The sequence below is a fragment of the Heptranchias perlo genome, chromosome 29, assembly GCF_035084215.1.
Source record: "Heptranchias perlo isolate sHepPer1 chromosome 29, sHepPer1.hap1, whole genome shotgun sequence".
Classification (NCBI taxonomy): domain Eukaryota; kingdom Metazoa; phylum Chordata; class Chondrichthyes; order Hexanchiformes; family Hexanchidae; genus Heptranchias; species Heptranchias perlo.
This window is the reverse complement of record NC_090353.1, coordinates 6,188,534-6,200,636: the sequence shown is the minus strand read 5'-3', so window position 1 is coordinate 6,200,636 and position 12,103 is coordinate 6,188,534. Positions and strand designations below refer to the sequence as shown.

The following is a 12,103-nucleotide window of genomic DNA, read 5'->3' as shown; positions in this document are numbered from 1 at the left end:
CTATAAAGGGCCCACGTTACTTTTAGCCACCCTCTTTCTCTTAATATATTTGTAAGAACCTTTAGTGTTGTCCTTGATATCCCTTAAGCTTTTTCTCATATTCCCTTTTTGAGGCTCTTACCACTTTCTTTGTATCCTTTTGCTGTTCTTTATATCTTTCCGAGCCTGCGGGATCTCTACTGTTCTTTGCCTTCATATAACCCTTCCTTTTAGTTTTATACCACCTCTCGCTTCCCTTGTTGACCAAGGTTGTTTAATTACACAAGTAGAGCTCTTGCACTTTAGGGGTATGTACAGGTCTTGTATTCTACCAAATACTTTTTGAACACCTCCTGTAGTTTTATCCCGTAGTTCTGCCGAGTCTATTGTGGTCAATTCCTGCCTCATCCCTCCAAAGTCAGCTTTGCCTAAATTTAAAACCGTGGTTCGTGACTCACCCTCTCCCTCTCAAACCTAGTATCAAATTCTATCATATTATGGTCACTGTTAGCTTGGTGTTCCCTTACCGTTAGATTATTGACTATTTCAGACTCATTACTCATTATTAAATCGAAACTCAAGAAATTCACTGCCTTTAGGACTCAAGCTGACTCGACCCCAGTCTGTGTGAAAATTAAAGTCTCCCGTTATAACTACTGCTTTTGCAACAAGCTTCTCTGATTTCCGCATTTATGTATCCTGCTACTTTATCACTGATATCTGGAAGTCTATAAACAACTCCCAATGTCTTGCATCCTTTTCTATTCCTCAATTCTACACATAGCATTTCTATTGCCTGTTCACCCTTACTGATATCCCCTTTCTAATGTTGTATATAGTGTCCCTTATCAATATTGCTACCCCTCAGTTTTCAATTTCCCTGTCCTTTCTAAAGACCTTACAACTTGGAATATTTATCTCCCAGTCATGCCCTGTTTGTAGCCAGGTCTCAGTGATGGCCACTACGTCATACCCCTTTAGCTGAATTTGCACATCTAATTCACTTATTTTATTTCTTAGGCCACGTGCATTAGTGCATAGAACTTTTAATTTGGCAATAGACCCTGTCCTGCCTTTATGCCCTGATGTTTTTAAACTTATCACATTCCTTGTTGTTTTTAAAAATCACTTCTATTGTATCTTGATCAGTTATTTTGTTATTATTTGCTATCTTTTTTTCTGAACCTGAAATTTTTAATATTACCTTTAACTCTATTGATGACCTGGACTTCGCTCTCATTCCTTATTTTAGTCTTCAGACTAATTTAGCTTTTGTTTCTGTCTGAACCCCCCCCCCCCCCAACTTTATTGGTTTAAAATCCTTTCTACAGCCCTACTTGTCCTTTCAGTTCATCTGGTTGAGGTGATCAATATGGGCTGAGCACAGCAGGAATACAGGCTAGGCACATGCAATGATGTGCCGTGGGTTTAGGCAGCCTTGGTGAGACCTATACAAGTGAACAGGGAAGCTCTGCTCATATTCATGTGTATCCACTCTGTACCTGTGAAGGTCTGGCTCAGTCCACAAACAACCAACCAATTTCATTCACACAAGACTTTAAGAAGATGTCCATCAACAGAAACCCGTATCAGATGTGTTAATGGCACACACGTGAATATAATTCCACTAGACACAGGTCAAATGCATGCCTGTCTTAACGTCGTCTTACCAACAGCGTGAAGTCAGCCACAGAGAACCTGACAGTTGTAAACTCTGAAGATGAAAGGCAACTTTCAGTAGGAAGAAAATGACAGCCAACCCCAATCCTATCACCACCTGACATCCATATTTCTACATTTCCAACAGGAGACACAGGCTAGCAATCAGGAGTGGGAACCCTAGTTAACTTTCCTCCTCCCTAACCCAGTGGTAGTGAGGCCAACTGTAGTTCTTTTACTGCCACTTTGGCCGAGGTCAGTTAATTCAACGCAAACTGAGGATTGGACCTGGGATCTTTCTGGTCTGTACAGCTCAGCTACACACTGAATAAACTTGGTGAGTCACTGGATGGAGACAGCCTGAAAGCAGATGCGTTGTACAGGATGCCCTTTGGATGACATGAGTGGGTAGTGCTGCCTTCATAAAAATTGTGATGTCACTGAGTGCAACCTCAGATAGTATAAGGTTCAATATAAAATACGTGTCCCTAAGTCACCTTTAATCCATGATTCTGAAAATAGGCAACAAGAGACAAGAGAAATTCAGTAGAGTTTATTTCTTTCAGGTTATAAACAAGCCTGGATTACAAGGATGTTTATATCAGTACCCCATAATCCATTATAATACGCTGACATGCAAGTCGTTCTGCCGTGCAAGCACAGTGCCAATGCTTTGAATTTCAAAGCTCAGAACTATCAAGGACAAGGTAGCTGGAGACATCTGTTTAAGAACATGAAATTGTATTTCAGGTGTCCAACCCATTTATAGGAGTGAAAAATGCAAATGTACACTCTAATTAGTTCCCAGTTCCTCGAATAACTTCCTGTTCTGAGGTTGCATGCGTCACTGACTGTGCCAAGGCCTTGCCTCTATGAAATTCACTGATCAGTAGATAAAGCAGGCAAAAATCAAAGCAGTCTGTTATTGGAGTATCACAGGACAGTGTAAGAATCAAACCTATGTACAAACAGGTGTACAATTAGAAATAACTTAAATAAAACATAAGAAATCAGAATCTTAATGCCTTCTATCAGTCTTTATGAACCAAAGCCGTTACAAGAAACTGGCTGGGCCATATGCATGATTCCTCACTCAGCTAGTTCCTGATCTCAACCAAGGCATCAAGGAGATGCACAGAGCACAAGAAAGGCCCTTCTCTAGAAGGAAGGAGGGGAATAGACCCAGAGCACTGTCATTTATCAGCATTTTACAAAGTGGCATTGACAGAGGCCTGGGGAGCAAGGTACCAGCCTACTCTTCTCATCTACAGAGCACAGTGAGGAGCAAAGGAAACTGGAACGCTAACAATGGCCCAGTTAGTATGTGAAACGTAGTCATACAAACTGAGAATTTCCAAGGTTTGGCAGCAATGGTGCTGAAACTTATTGGCGAGAACTGGACCAGACTTCGCTGCGATGACCCCAATTATGATTGTCTGATTTTCTGTGTCTAGGCTTAATCATGAAGACTAGTCTCTTGCCTGAAGCACCTGACGAAGGAGCAAAGCTCCGAAAGCTTGTGATTTCAAATAAAGCTGTTGGACTATAACCTGGTGTTGTGCGACGCCTTACATTTGAACAAATGCTAACCTACCTTTGTCTTTTTCCAGATCCCCGTAAAATTTTCCAGCGGTCAGTTTGAATTTGCCGTAGTCCGATTTATGTTTGGATTCAATCCATCGGCTCTCCCAGGCATCTGAAATCAGAACAAGAGGGGGGAAAATCTGTCAATAACTTATTTAGCTCACCTGCTGCTGTCCTTTCCACTGATCTTTCCACTGATCTAACTAATTCAGATCAATCCCATCCATTCAAAAATCAGCCAACCAGTAAACTCAGGGAAACAGGAGGAGGCAAAAATGAGGTGACAAAAAAGGTGAGGCGATGAAGAAAAGGAGAAAATAGAGAAGGGGAGAAAGAGGAGGCGAAAAAAAGAGAAAAAGACTTGCATTTCTACAGCGCCATTCACAGCCTCAGGACGTCCCAAAGTGCTTTACAGCAAATGAAGTACTTTTGAAATGTAGTCACTTGTAATGTAGGAAATGTGGCAACCAATTTGCACACAGCAAGGTCCCACAAGCAGCAATGAGATAATGACCCGACAGTCTGTTTTTAAGTGATGTTGGTTGAGGGAAAATACTGGCCAGGACACCGGGGAGAACTACCCTGCTCTTTGAATAGTGCTGTGGGATCTTTTACCTGTATTGAGAATTTCAGAGATTACTGACTATAACATTTACAGAATAAAATTGAGAGGAGTCAATGCACTTTTACCCCTCAGTTTTGTTTAGTGCTTAAAACCCAATTTTCTTTCCACCTCCCCTGAAAGCGCAAGTCTTGATTGGATACGTTTCCATGGAAGCCAGCAGTTCACCCAAGTATCTATTCTCCACATAACAGCTTAGGCCACTTGACAATGCTGGCGGGATGTTTGACCACGGAGGGATCACAGCTGAGTCTGACCCTATCCTCACCTAATGTCGGCAGTCATTTACTAGCAAGTCACAGCACAGCAATTAGGAATAGGAATCCTTAGTAATACCACCCCCCTCCCTCCTTAGCCCAGAAGTGCTGCTCACCCAAGATTAGCTAGCTCAGAACAGGCTGAGAATCAAACGTAGGACCTCTCTGTGCTTTGGATACAGCCTAGTTACATATCTAGAGAAAGGATTTCAACAGACTGGGTTGTGAGGCTCATTGAAAAACAGTACTTGGGTTCAAATCCAGTCTAGATAGAGGGAATATGCTGATCACTGTTAATTAACCCAATTTAAAGGCTTTTGGACAATCGCAATCCAGTACAAAACGTAGCCAACTACAGCAGAGCTGGCCCACTCTTCAGTCTCACTAAAAGAAACCTGATAACAGGAAAATGGAAATAAGAGATTGTTCCAAGCTGGTATTCAAGCTATCTGGCTACAGTAATGCCAGGAATTCGGAGGTGCCCAAGATCCAGAAGACAAGTAACCTGGGATTATTTAGGATAACGCATGATGCGGATGTGGGAAATGATTAATTTCCCAATAATCATCCTGCACTTAAAAGGAGCCACAATGTCTATCAAAAAATAAAAAATTATTCCCCGAGTATATTGATTATTCAATTTTAATAAAATGATTTTTTAAAATTTTGAGTAGTCTGTCAGCTCAGCCACTCCCACTGGCGTCTGTGCCGTATCCTAGGCAGGTACAGTGACACCTGTAAATACCTCACTATACCAGAAACCTGAAGGCAGGGGGGGAAAGATGAGGTTGGAGAGGTGGGGAAGCAATTGGACACACAGTGCTTTCAACTCAAATGAAGTATCAAGAACACACCTTTGCTGTTCATTGCCCTTTTGATGTTGTATTACTGAATTTCTTTTATTCATGTACTTCAGCTCTAATAAAAATAAATTAATTTCTCCAGAGCTTTTCTTTTTAAACACACAGCTCCTTTCATAACTGTTGGCTAGGGTTTCAAATACAGAATTGTCACAAATTTGGAAAAGTGCCCACTGATTCCACTCCTCTATAAAAAAGGCACACAACTAGGTTTGTGAAGTTGTACTGCTAGCCGAGCTAACACAGGTAGAATTGGAAGTTCACAGGTGAACCTTTCACTAGTGAACTATTTATCTCTTCATAGAAATTTACAGCACAGGAGGCAGCCATTCGGCCCATTGTGTCTGTGCCGGCCGAAAAAGAGCTAGCCAGCCTAATCCCACTCCAGTCCTGGCAACTTTCTCATAAATCTCCTGTGTCCTCTCTAGTGCAATCACATTTTTCCTGTAATGTGGTGACCAGAACTGTAAGCAGTACTCAAGCTGTGGTCTAACCAATGTTTTATACAGTTCTAGCATAACCTCCCTGCTCTTATATTCTATGCCTCGGCTAATAAAGGAAAGTATCCCATATGCCTTCTTAACCACCTTATCTACCTGTCCTGCTACCTTCAGGGATCTGTGGACATGGACTCCAAGGTCCCTTTGTTCCTCTACACCTCTCAGTATCCTCCCATTTATTGTGTATTCCCTTGTTTGCCCTCTCCAAACACATTACCTCACACTTCTCTAGATTGAATTCCATTTGCCACTTTTCTGCCCACTTGACCAGTCCATTGATACCTTCCTGCAGTCTACAGCTTTCCTCCACACGGCCAATTTTTGTATCATCTGCAAACCTCTTAATCATGCCTCCCACATTTAAGTCTAAATCATTGATAGATGCCACAAAAAGCAAGGGACCTAGTACTGAGCCCTGCAGGACCCCACTGGAAACAGCCTTCCAATCACAAAAACACCCAGCCATTACCCTTTGCTTCTTACCTTTAATAAATTTTTAGGAGATTCTCCCCACAATGAGTTGCTGATCCCAGCTACAATGTTCCAGGGAGGCTACTAAGCACAGCAGGCCTAGCACTCATTGTCTCAAAGCATTTTAATCACCTCCCTTCATGGTCATGCTGACGAGTTCACCTCCCAAACCCAGAACTGACTAGAAGCAAACTATACTACAACCAAGATACAGCAAGAACTGGATGTATTTTTTTATACCTGCACCTCGCCAGGTCCCATGGTCTAGGTTGAGTTGGCTGATCACAGGTGGTGTGTCGGGAGGAGCAAAAAATAAATCAGCCAGGATTCCCACTCGGTAACCTCTACTGGAAATGCGCACTGGGCAAAGACAGGATTAGGCTCTGCTCTGATGCCCTTCGCAGTCAAATAATTTCCGACACTCATACATAAGAATCATCTCAGTGAGGTACTACAGGGCGCCAGTATAACCATACCATATGAGTGAGTCACCATATTTAAGGGAGATGAAGGGAAATGACAGCAAATTAGAGGGAAACCTCTTGCTTACCTTCCAAAGACCATTATAATCAAATGCACGCACACATAATATAGCCACTGGAGTCACGAGATAATGGTCCAGGCTGTGGTTGACTTTTATTTCCTCCTGAGCCCAGTAGGTGGGCTCCCACTGCTGCTCTGGCTGAGATCAGTTAAAAGGACAGGCAATAGATTGAACCTGGAAACTTCCTAGTCTGTATAGCTCAGTACCACATCGTGTGGTACATTTTCCCAATAAGCCATCGAGACAGCTTGAGAATGACAAATTTGATGGTATTTTGTCCAATGCGTGTTGAGGTAGTGCAGTACATACGAACATACGAATTAAGAGGAGTATGCCATTCAGCCCCTCGAGCCTGCTCTGCCATTTGATAAGATCATGGCTGATCTGATTGTGACCTCAACTCTACTTTCCCGTCTACCTACTATAACCTTTGACGCCCTTGTTAATCAGGAATCTATCTAACTCAGCCTTCAATGACCCTGCAAGGGACCCTCAGAGAAAAAAATTTCTCCTCATCTCCATCTTAAATGGGAGACCCTTTATTTTTAAACTGTGGCCCCTAGTTCTAGTCTCTCCCACAAAAGGAGACATCCTCTCAGCATCTACCCCTTCTAGTCCCCTCAGGATCTTATATGTTTCAATAAGATCACCTCCCATTCTTCTAAACTCCAGTATATACAGGCCCAACTTGTCCAACCTTTCCTCATAAGATAACCCCCTCATCCCAGGAATCAGTCGAGTGAACCTTCTCTGAACCGCCTCCAAAGCAATTATGTCTTTTCTTAAATAAGACGACCAAAACTGCACACAGTATTCTAGATGTGGTCTCACCAATGCCCTGTACAACTGTAGCAAAACATCTCTACTTTTATATTCCATTCCCCTTGCAATAAATGACAACATTCCATCTGCCTTCCTAATTAATCACTTGCTGTACCTGCATACTAACTTTTTGTGATTCATGTACTAGGACACCCAGATCCCTCTGTACCTGAGTTCTGTAATCTCTATTCATTTAAATAATATACTGCTTTTCTATTCCTCCTACCAAAGTGGACAAGTTCACATTTTCCCACATTATACTCCATCTGCCAAATTTTTGCCCACTCACTTAACCTATCTATATCCCTTTGCAGACTCCTTACGTCCTCTTCACAATAGCAGAATACTCTGCTCCTCCCCCAGCCCTGGGTAAACTTTGACCTCATCCTGTAACTTTTTCACTAAATTCGTAGCAGCACATCAAGCCGGAGACCCAACATCAAGAGATGAGGACTACTTCACTCCTGCTCTCACTCGCACGTGGAATTTCTGATCTGAGGCATGGTGTTGTGCGGAGGCAATGAACAGAAGTCTGGCAATTCTCCACAAGGTGGACAGAAAAAAGGGGGTAGACACCTAAAGCCACTTTAAGGCTCCTAATGACTAACTTCAGAGCTGCACTAATGGAGAGCTAGGATTTGGTGTGCCAACTGCCTTCTTGGCCAGACTCAAAATAGGGCCAGGTCTAAAAATACCGTTGAAAAATAAGTTAGCATGTTCATTACCTGCTCAGGCTTTTCTGTCATATTGTGGTTTATTCATATCAAACAACAGTTAGTTACATTACAACCTTTAATTTGGTAATTCACTCCCTCCTACCTATCTTTGTGTGTTTGTTAAGTATGAACACCTCTGTCCAAGATGGTTTTACTGTGGTGAAAATGACCAGTTCATACCAATCAATTTTATTTGTTTTTTTTTAAATTCCTTCTGTGGTTATGGACTGTGGTTGTCTTTACCACTGTGCCTGTTTATAAGTGCATGTCATTTGTTTGAATTCTGGGAGATGGTTGAGGTAATAGAATTCAAAGAGGAACAACTTCACTGAAATTACATTCCATGTTTCCATTTTTGGAGATTGCCAGCTAAAACACTGCAGGATTTTCCAAACCCCCGCTATGTTTAAACACCAACTTTCAGTTCACAAACTATCTGGACTTTGTAATGTCCTGACAATGTGACACGTAGATACCAGGGTGACCATATCAAGTGGATCCTGGTCTGTGTAACCTTGTACTTTGCTATTTCTATGTTTGATGAAATAGCAACATTTCAGTAGAGGTTACATGGAAAACCTTTAAATGAATAATGCTGAGCATGCAGGACAAAGACATAACCAAAATCAGTAAGCTCAGATGAAACAAGCGTGGCACTAAATGGATCAACAAATTAAAAGTGAAATAAAAAGGAAATCTCGCACGAAATAGTAGTTCACTGAAACAAATATAGGAGCATGCAGAAAGATGTTAAACCGTTGATCAGAGGGTAAAAGAGACATTAGGAAAAAAGCATAGCTGCAGAAGCAAAGCAAACAGTAAAATACAAGTCTTCAATACTACAATAACAAAAGGGCCATCAGCGAAGGTGAAAACATTAAAAGATGCAAACGAGCTTGAAACTGAGAATGAGCGTGAACTAGTAAATATTCTAAATGATTACTGCCTCAAAGCATTCACAACAGAAAACATGAGCAAAATGCCATCCCTCCAAAAAAACCACGGTGACAGCTTCCATTTATATAGCGCCTTTTAACATAGAAAAATGCCCGACGTCGCTTCACAGAAGTGTAATCAGACAGAAAAGGAGATATTGGGATGGGTGCCCAAAAGCTTGGTTTTAAGGAGGGTCAAAGGAGGAGTGAAAGTTTTAAAAGGAAGGAATGGACTTAAACACAACGATTAGAATTTTAAATGTGAGGCATTGGGGGGGACTGGGAGCCAATGTAGGGGCAATGGGTGAGCAGGACTTGGTGTGAGATAGGGTAGAGTATTTGATGAGCTGATGTTAATGGATGGTGGAAGATGGGAGACCGGCCAAGAGAGCATTGGAATAGTAGAGTCTAGAGGTGACAAAGGCATGGGTGAGGGTTTCAGCAGCAAATGGGCAGAGGCAGGGTGAAGACACGTAATGTTATGGAGGTGGAAGTAGGCCCTCTTTTTGAAGAAGGTCAAATGGGACGTTGATGTTGGATACAGTTGATTTCAAACTGAGACGGTGGATGGGGATGGGAATGAAATCAATGGCGACGTTATGAAGTTTGTGGTGGGGGCTGAAGACAACGGCTTCCAGTGTTTAACTGGAGGAAACTGTGGCTCATCCAGGACCAAATGTCGAACATGTGGTTTGACAACAGAGGCAGTACAGAGGTTGAGGGAGGAGGTGGCGGCGGCGAGGTAGTGCTAATTGTTGTCAGCGTACATGTAGAATCTGATTCCATGTCTTCTGATGATGTCGCTAAGGGATAGCATGTAGACCAGGAAGAGGAAGGGCCAAGAATGGGGGACTCCAGAGGTAACGGTACAGAGGCAGCAAGTGAAGCCATTGCTGGAGATGCTGTGGCAAAATATAAATGAGATGGAAACAGAATGTTGAACTACATAATCAAAACAGTAGAATACAAATCACAGGATCAGACTGTACTGTACTCTGATCGGAACACAGCTTGAGTACTGCATCTGGTGCCAGTTGCTGAGGAACATTCAAGTGCCACGAAGCTGATGCTAGTGTCAGGCGTCTGATGCATAAGGAAAGATTGGAGAAACTTGTGCTTTTCATTCTGGGTAGGAGAGATCGAAGAGGTGAACTTATAGAGTATAAAATAGTTAAGGGAATGGAAAATTAAATCTGGAATACTACTCTAAATTAAATTGTGAGAGTGGAGCACAGGTACATTGTTAAAAGGTAAATTTAGGACTGAAAACAGAAACTTTTCTTCCCAGAAAAAAAGTGATCAAGGCATGGAATGTACTCCCAACTAGAGCAGTGGAGGCTAAAACCTTGTTAAGAAACAAAACCTGATGCAGTAGGGGGTGGTGGCGGCTGTAAGTTTTTTCTGAATAAATGAATTAAGATTGACAAAATGACTTTCCTCAAGCATCCTTATGATCTTGTTTTCGTCCTGTAGGTAGCCAATGTGACTTGGTCATTGTCACATGTTTGTGCAAACTACAACAGTGACTGCACTTCAAAAGTAATTAATTGGCGGTAAAGCAGTTTGGGCAAACTAAGGTTACATAAATGCAAGTCTTTTTGATGAGTATACTCTACTGTAGAATCAGAGGCTGTGTTGAGAGAGGAGGGAGTCCTTTACTCAGCTGTAAAAGACACCAACAAAACATCTGCCCCCCCCCCGCCAAAAATCAAATCACTCCAAAGCAGTCCCCTTGGAGCTCTTCATGAGTATTTCCTTTTGTACCCCTCCCCCAGATTCACAAGTCATCGTAGCACTTCCCCAGGGGGAGGGTCAGTCGGATAACAGCCATCAAGCTGGCCCTATTTTGCCAAGCCCAAAACGGGACAAGCCGGTGGGGTGATAACGTGGGCTGCTTTACTGATCGCGAACATTCCTGAAGAAACCTTGATATCACCTCATGAAACAGTGGAGGAGTTAAATGCCCCTGAAAGACATTTCAGTGCCCGATGAGATTCAGGAAACCGCCCAATTTAGAAAAGAAAGCTAAACGTAAAAAAACCGAATTAACAATAATTTCCCCCATCCGCAGAATCAATCAATAATAGCGACAAATGGCTAGTTAAGAATTGACTAGGTTAATGAGAGCTTAAAGCAGTTGATTTAGCGGGAAAGAGCTCGTTAAGGAGATTTCAGTATCGAGAGCAATTTATATTAGTTAAGGAGTGGTGGTTAAATTAGTTGCAGAAAACTCATTGCAGACCGCTAGTTAAGTAGCTAGTTAGTCAGATAAGTCGCCGTTTTGTAAACCCTATGAAGGTGGCAACAGGTCTCGGTTTATCAATCTCACCTCCGTCTGCGAACTGCTCGGTGAAGTAGACGGCAGGCTGGGCGATGCCGGCCACAAAGCAGAGCAGCAAGAGCGGCAGCAGCGTCTCCATTTGTAGCAGACCGGCGGTGGATATGTGATCGAGCAATCCGGGGGGACAACACACACCAGTAGCAAGTCGGCGGCGGAGATAGCAGCAAAAGCGATGACTCCCAGCTCGGACAGTCCAGATCAGCCCCTTCTCTCCACACGGCTTCAAACCATTGGCTGCAGTCAGCAGCCGCCCCGCAAATCAGCTCCAAACACGTTTTTCCGTCTCTTTCCAGTTCCTGGATGATCCCAGGCTGTACCGTCCCCTCTCACTCTAACAATGCATTTCTATACTTCTGTCTTTCTGCGCGGCAGAATTGTCAAATCCAATAAATTAATTTGGGAATATATTAATAGGCAATCCAGACCAACGCAAAAAAAAAATTAAAATGGAAAAAAGGTATAATTGTCAAAGTGGCAGAAGTACATTGGGAGCTTCTATTTCTACTAATTCGGAGTAGTGTTAGTGCTAAAAAAAATTGAATTATCAGATAATTTGATATGAGCAATGTATTACGTAGAAATTTAGTGCTTAAAGTTGAATTATCAGATGTTTTGAATTTAGAGTAGACTGTCCTGCATAGAGCAATGGGATGCAGGTTCAAACTCATTGAATTCCCATGTTTCCAATCTCTGATTTGGTGCAGAGACTAGATTCTGTCTTTAGGGACAGTGACTGCACTTGGACAAATTTGAGCTGATCAGTAGGCATGAATTTGTGACGGGTAAGACATGTCTGACTAATCTAGTTAAAAT

At 42.4% G+C, this 12,103-nt stretch overlaps 1 protein-coding gene across 1 annotated transcript in view; it reads right to left on the bottom strand.

The window, feature by feature from the left end:
* calr3a (calreticulin 3a) overlaps positions 1–11,495 on the bottom strand; it is a 32,276-nt gene extending 20,781 nt beyond the window's left edge. Inside the window, exons 1-2 of the mRNA XM_067968038.1 lie at positions 11,279–11,495; positions 3,233–3,334 (exon numbers count right to left, since the gene is read on the bottom strand). Coding sequence (XP_067824139.1) covers positions 3,233–3,334; positions 11,279–11,369 — 193 coding nt within the window. The 5' untranslated portion in view covers positions 11,370–11,495. The remainder of the gene's footprint in view (positions 1–3,232; positions 3,335–11,278) is intronic.
* Positions 11,496–12,103: the final 608 nt, after the last annotated feature.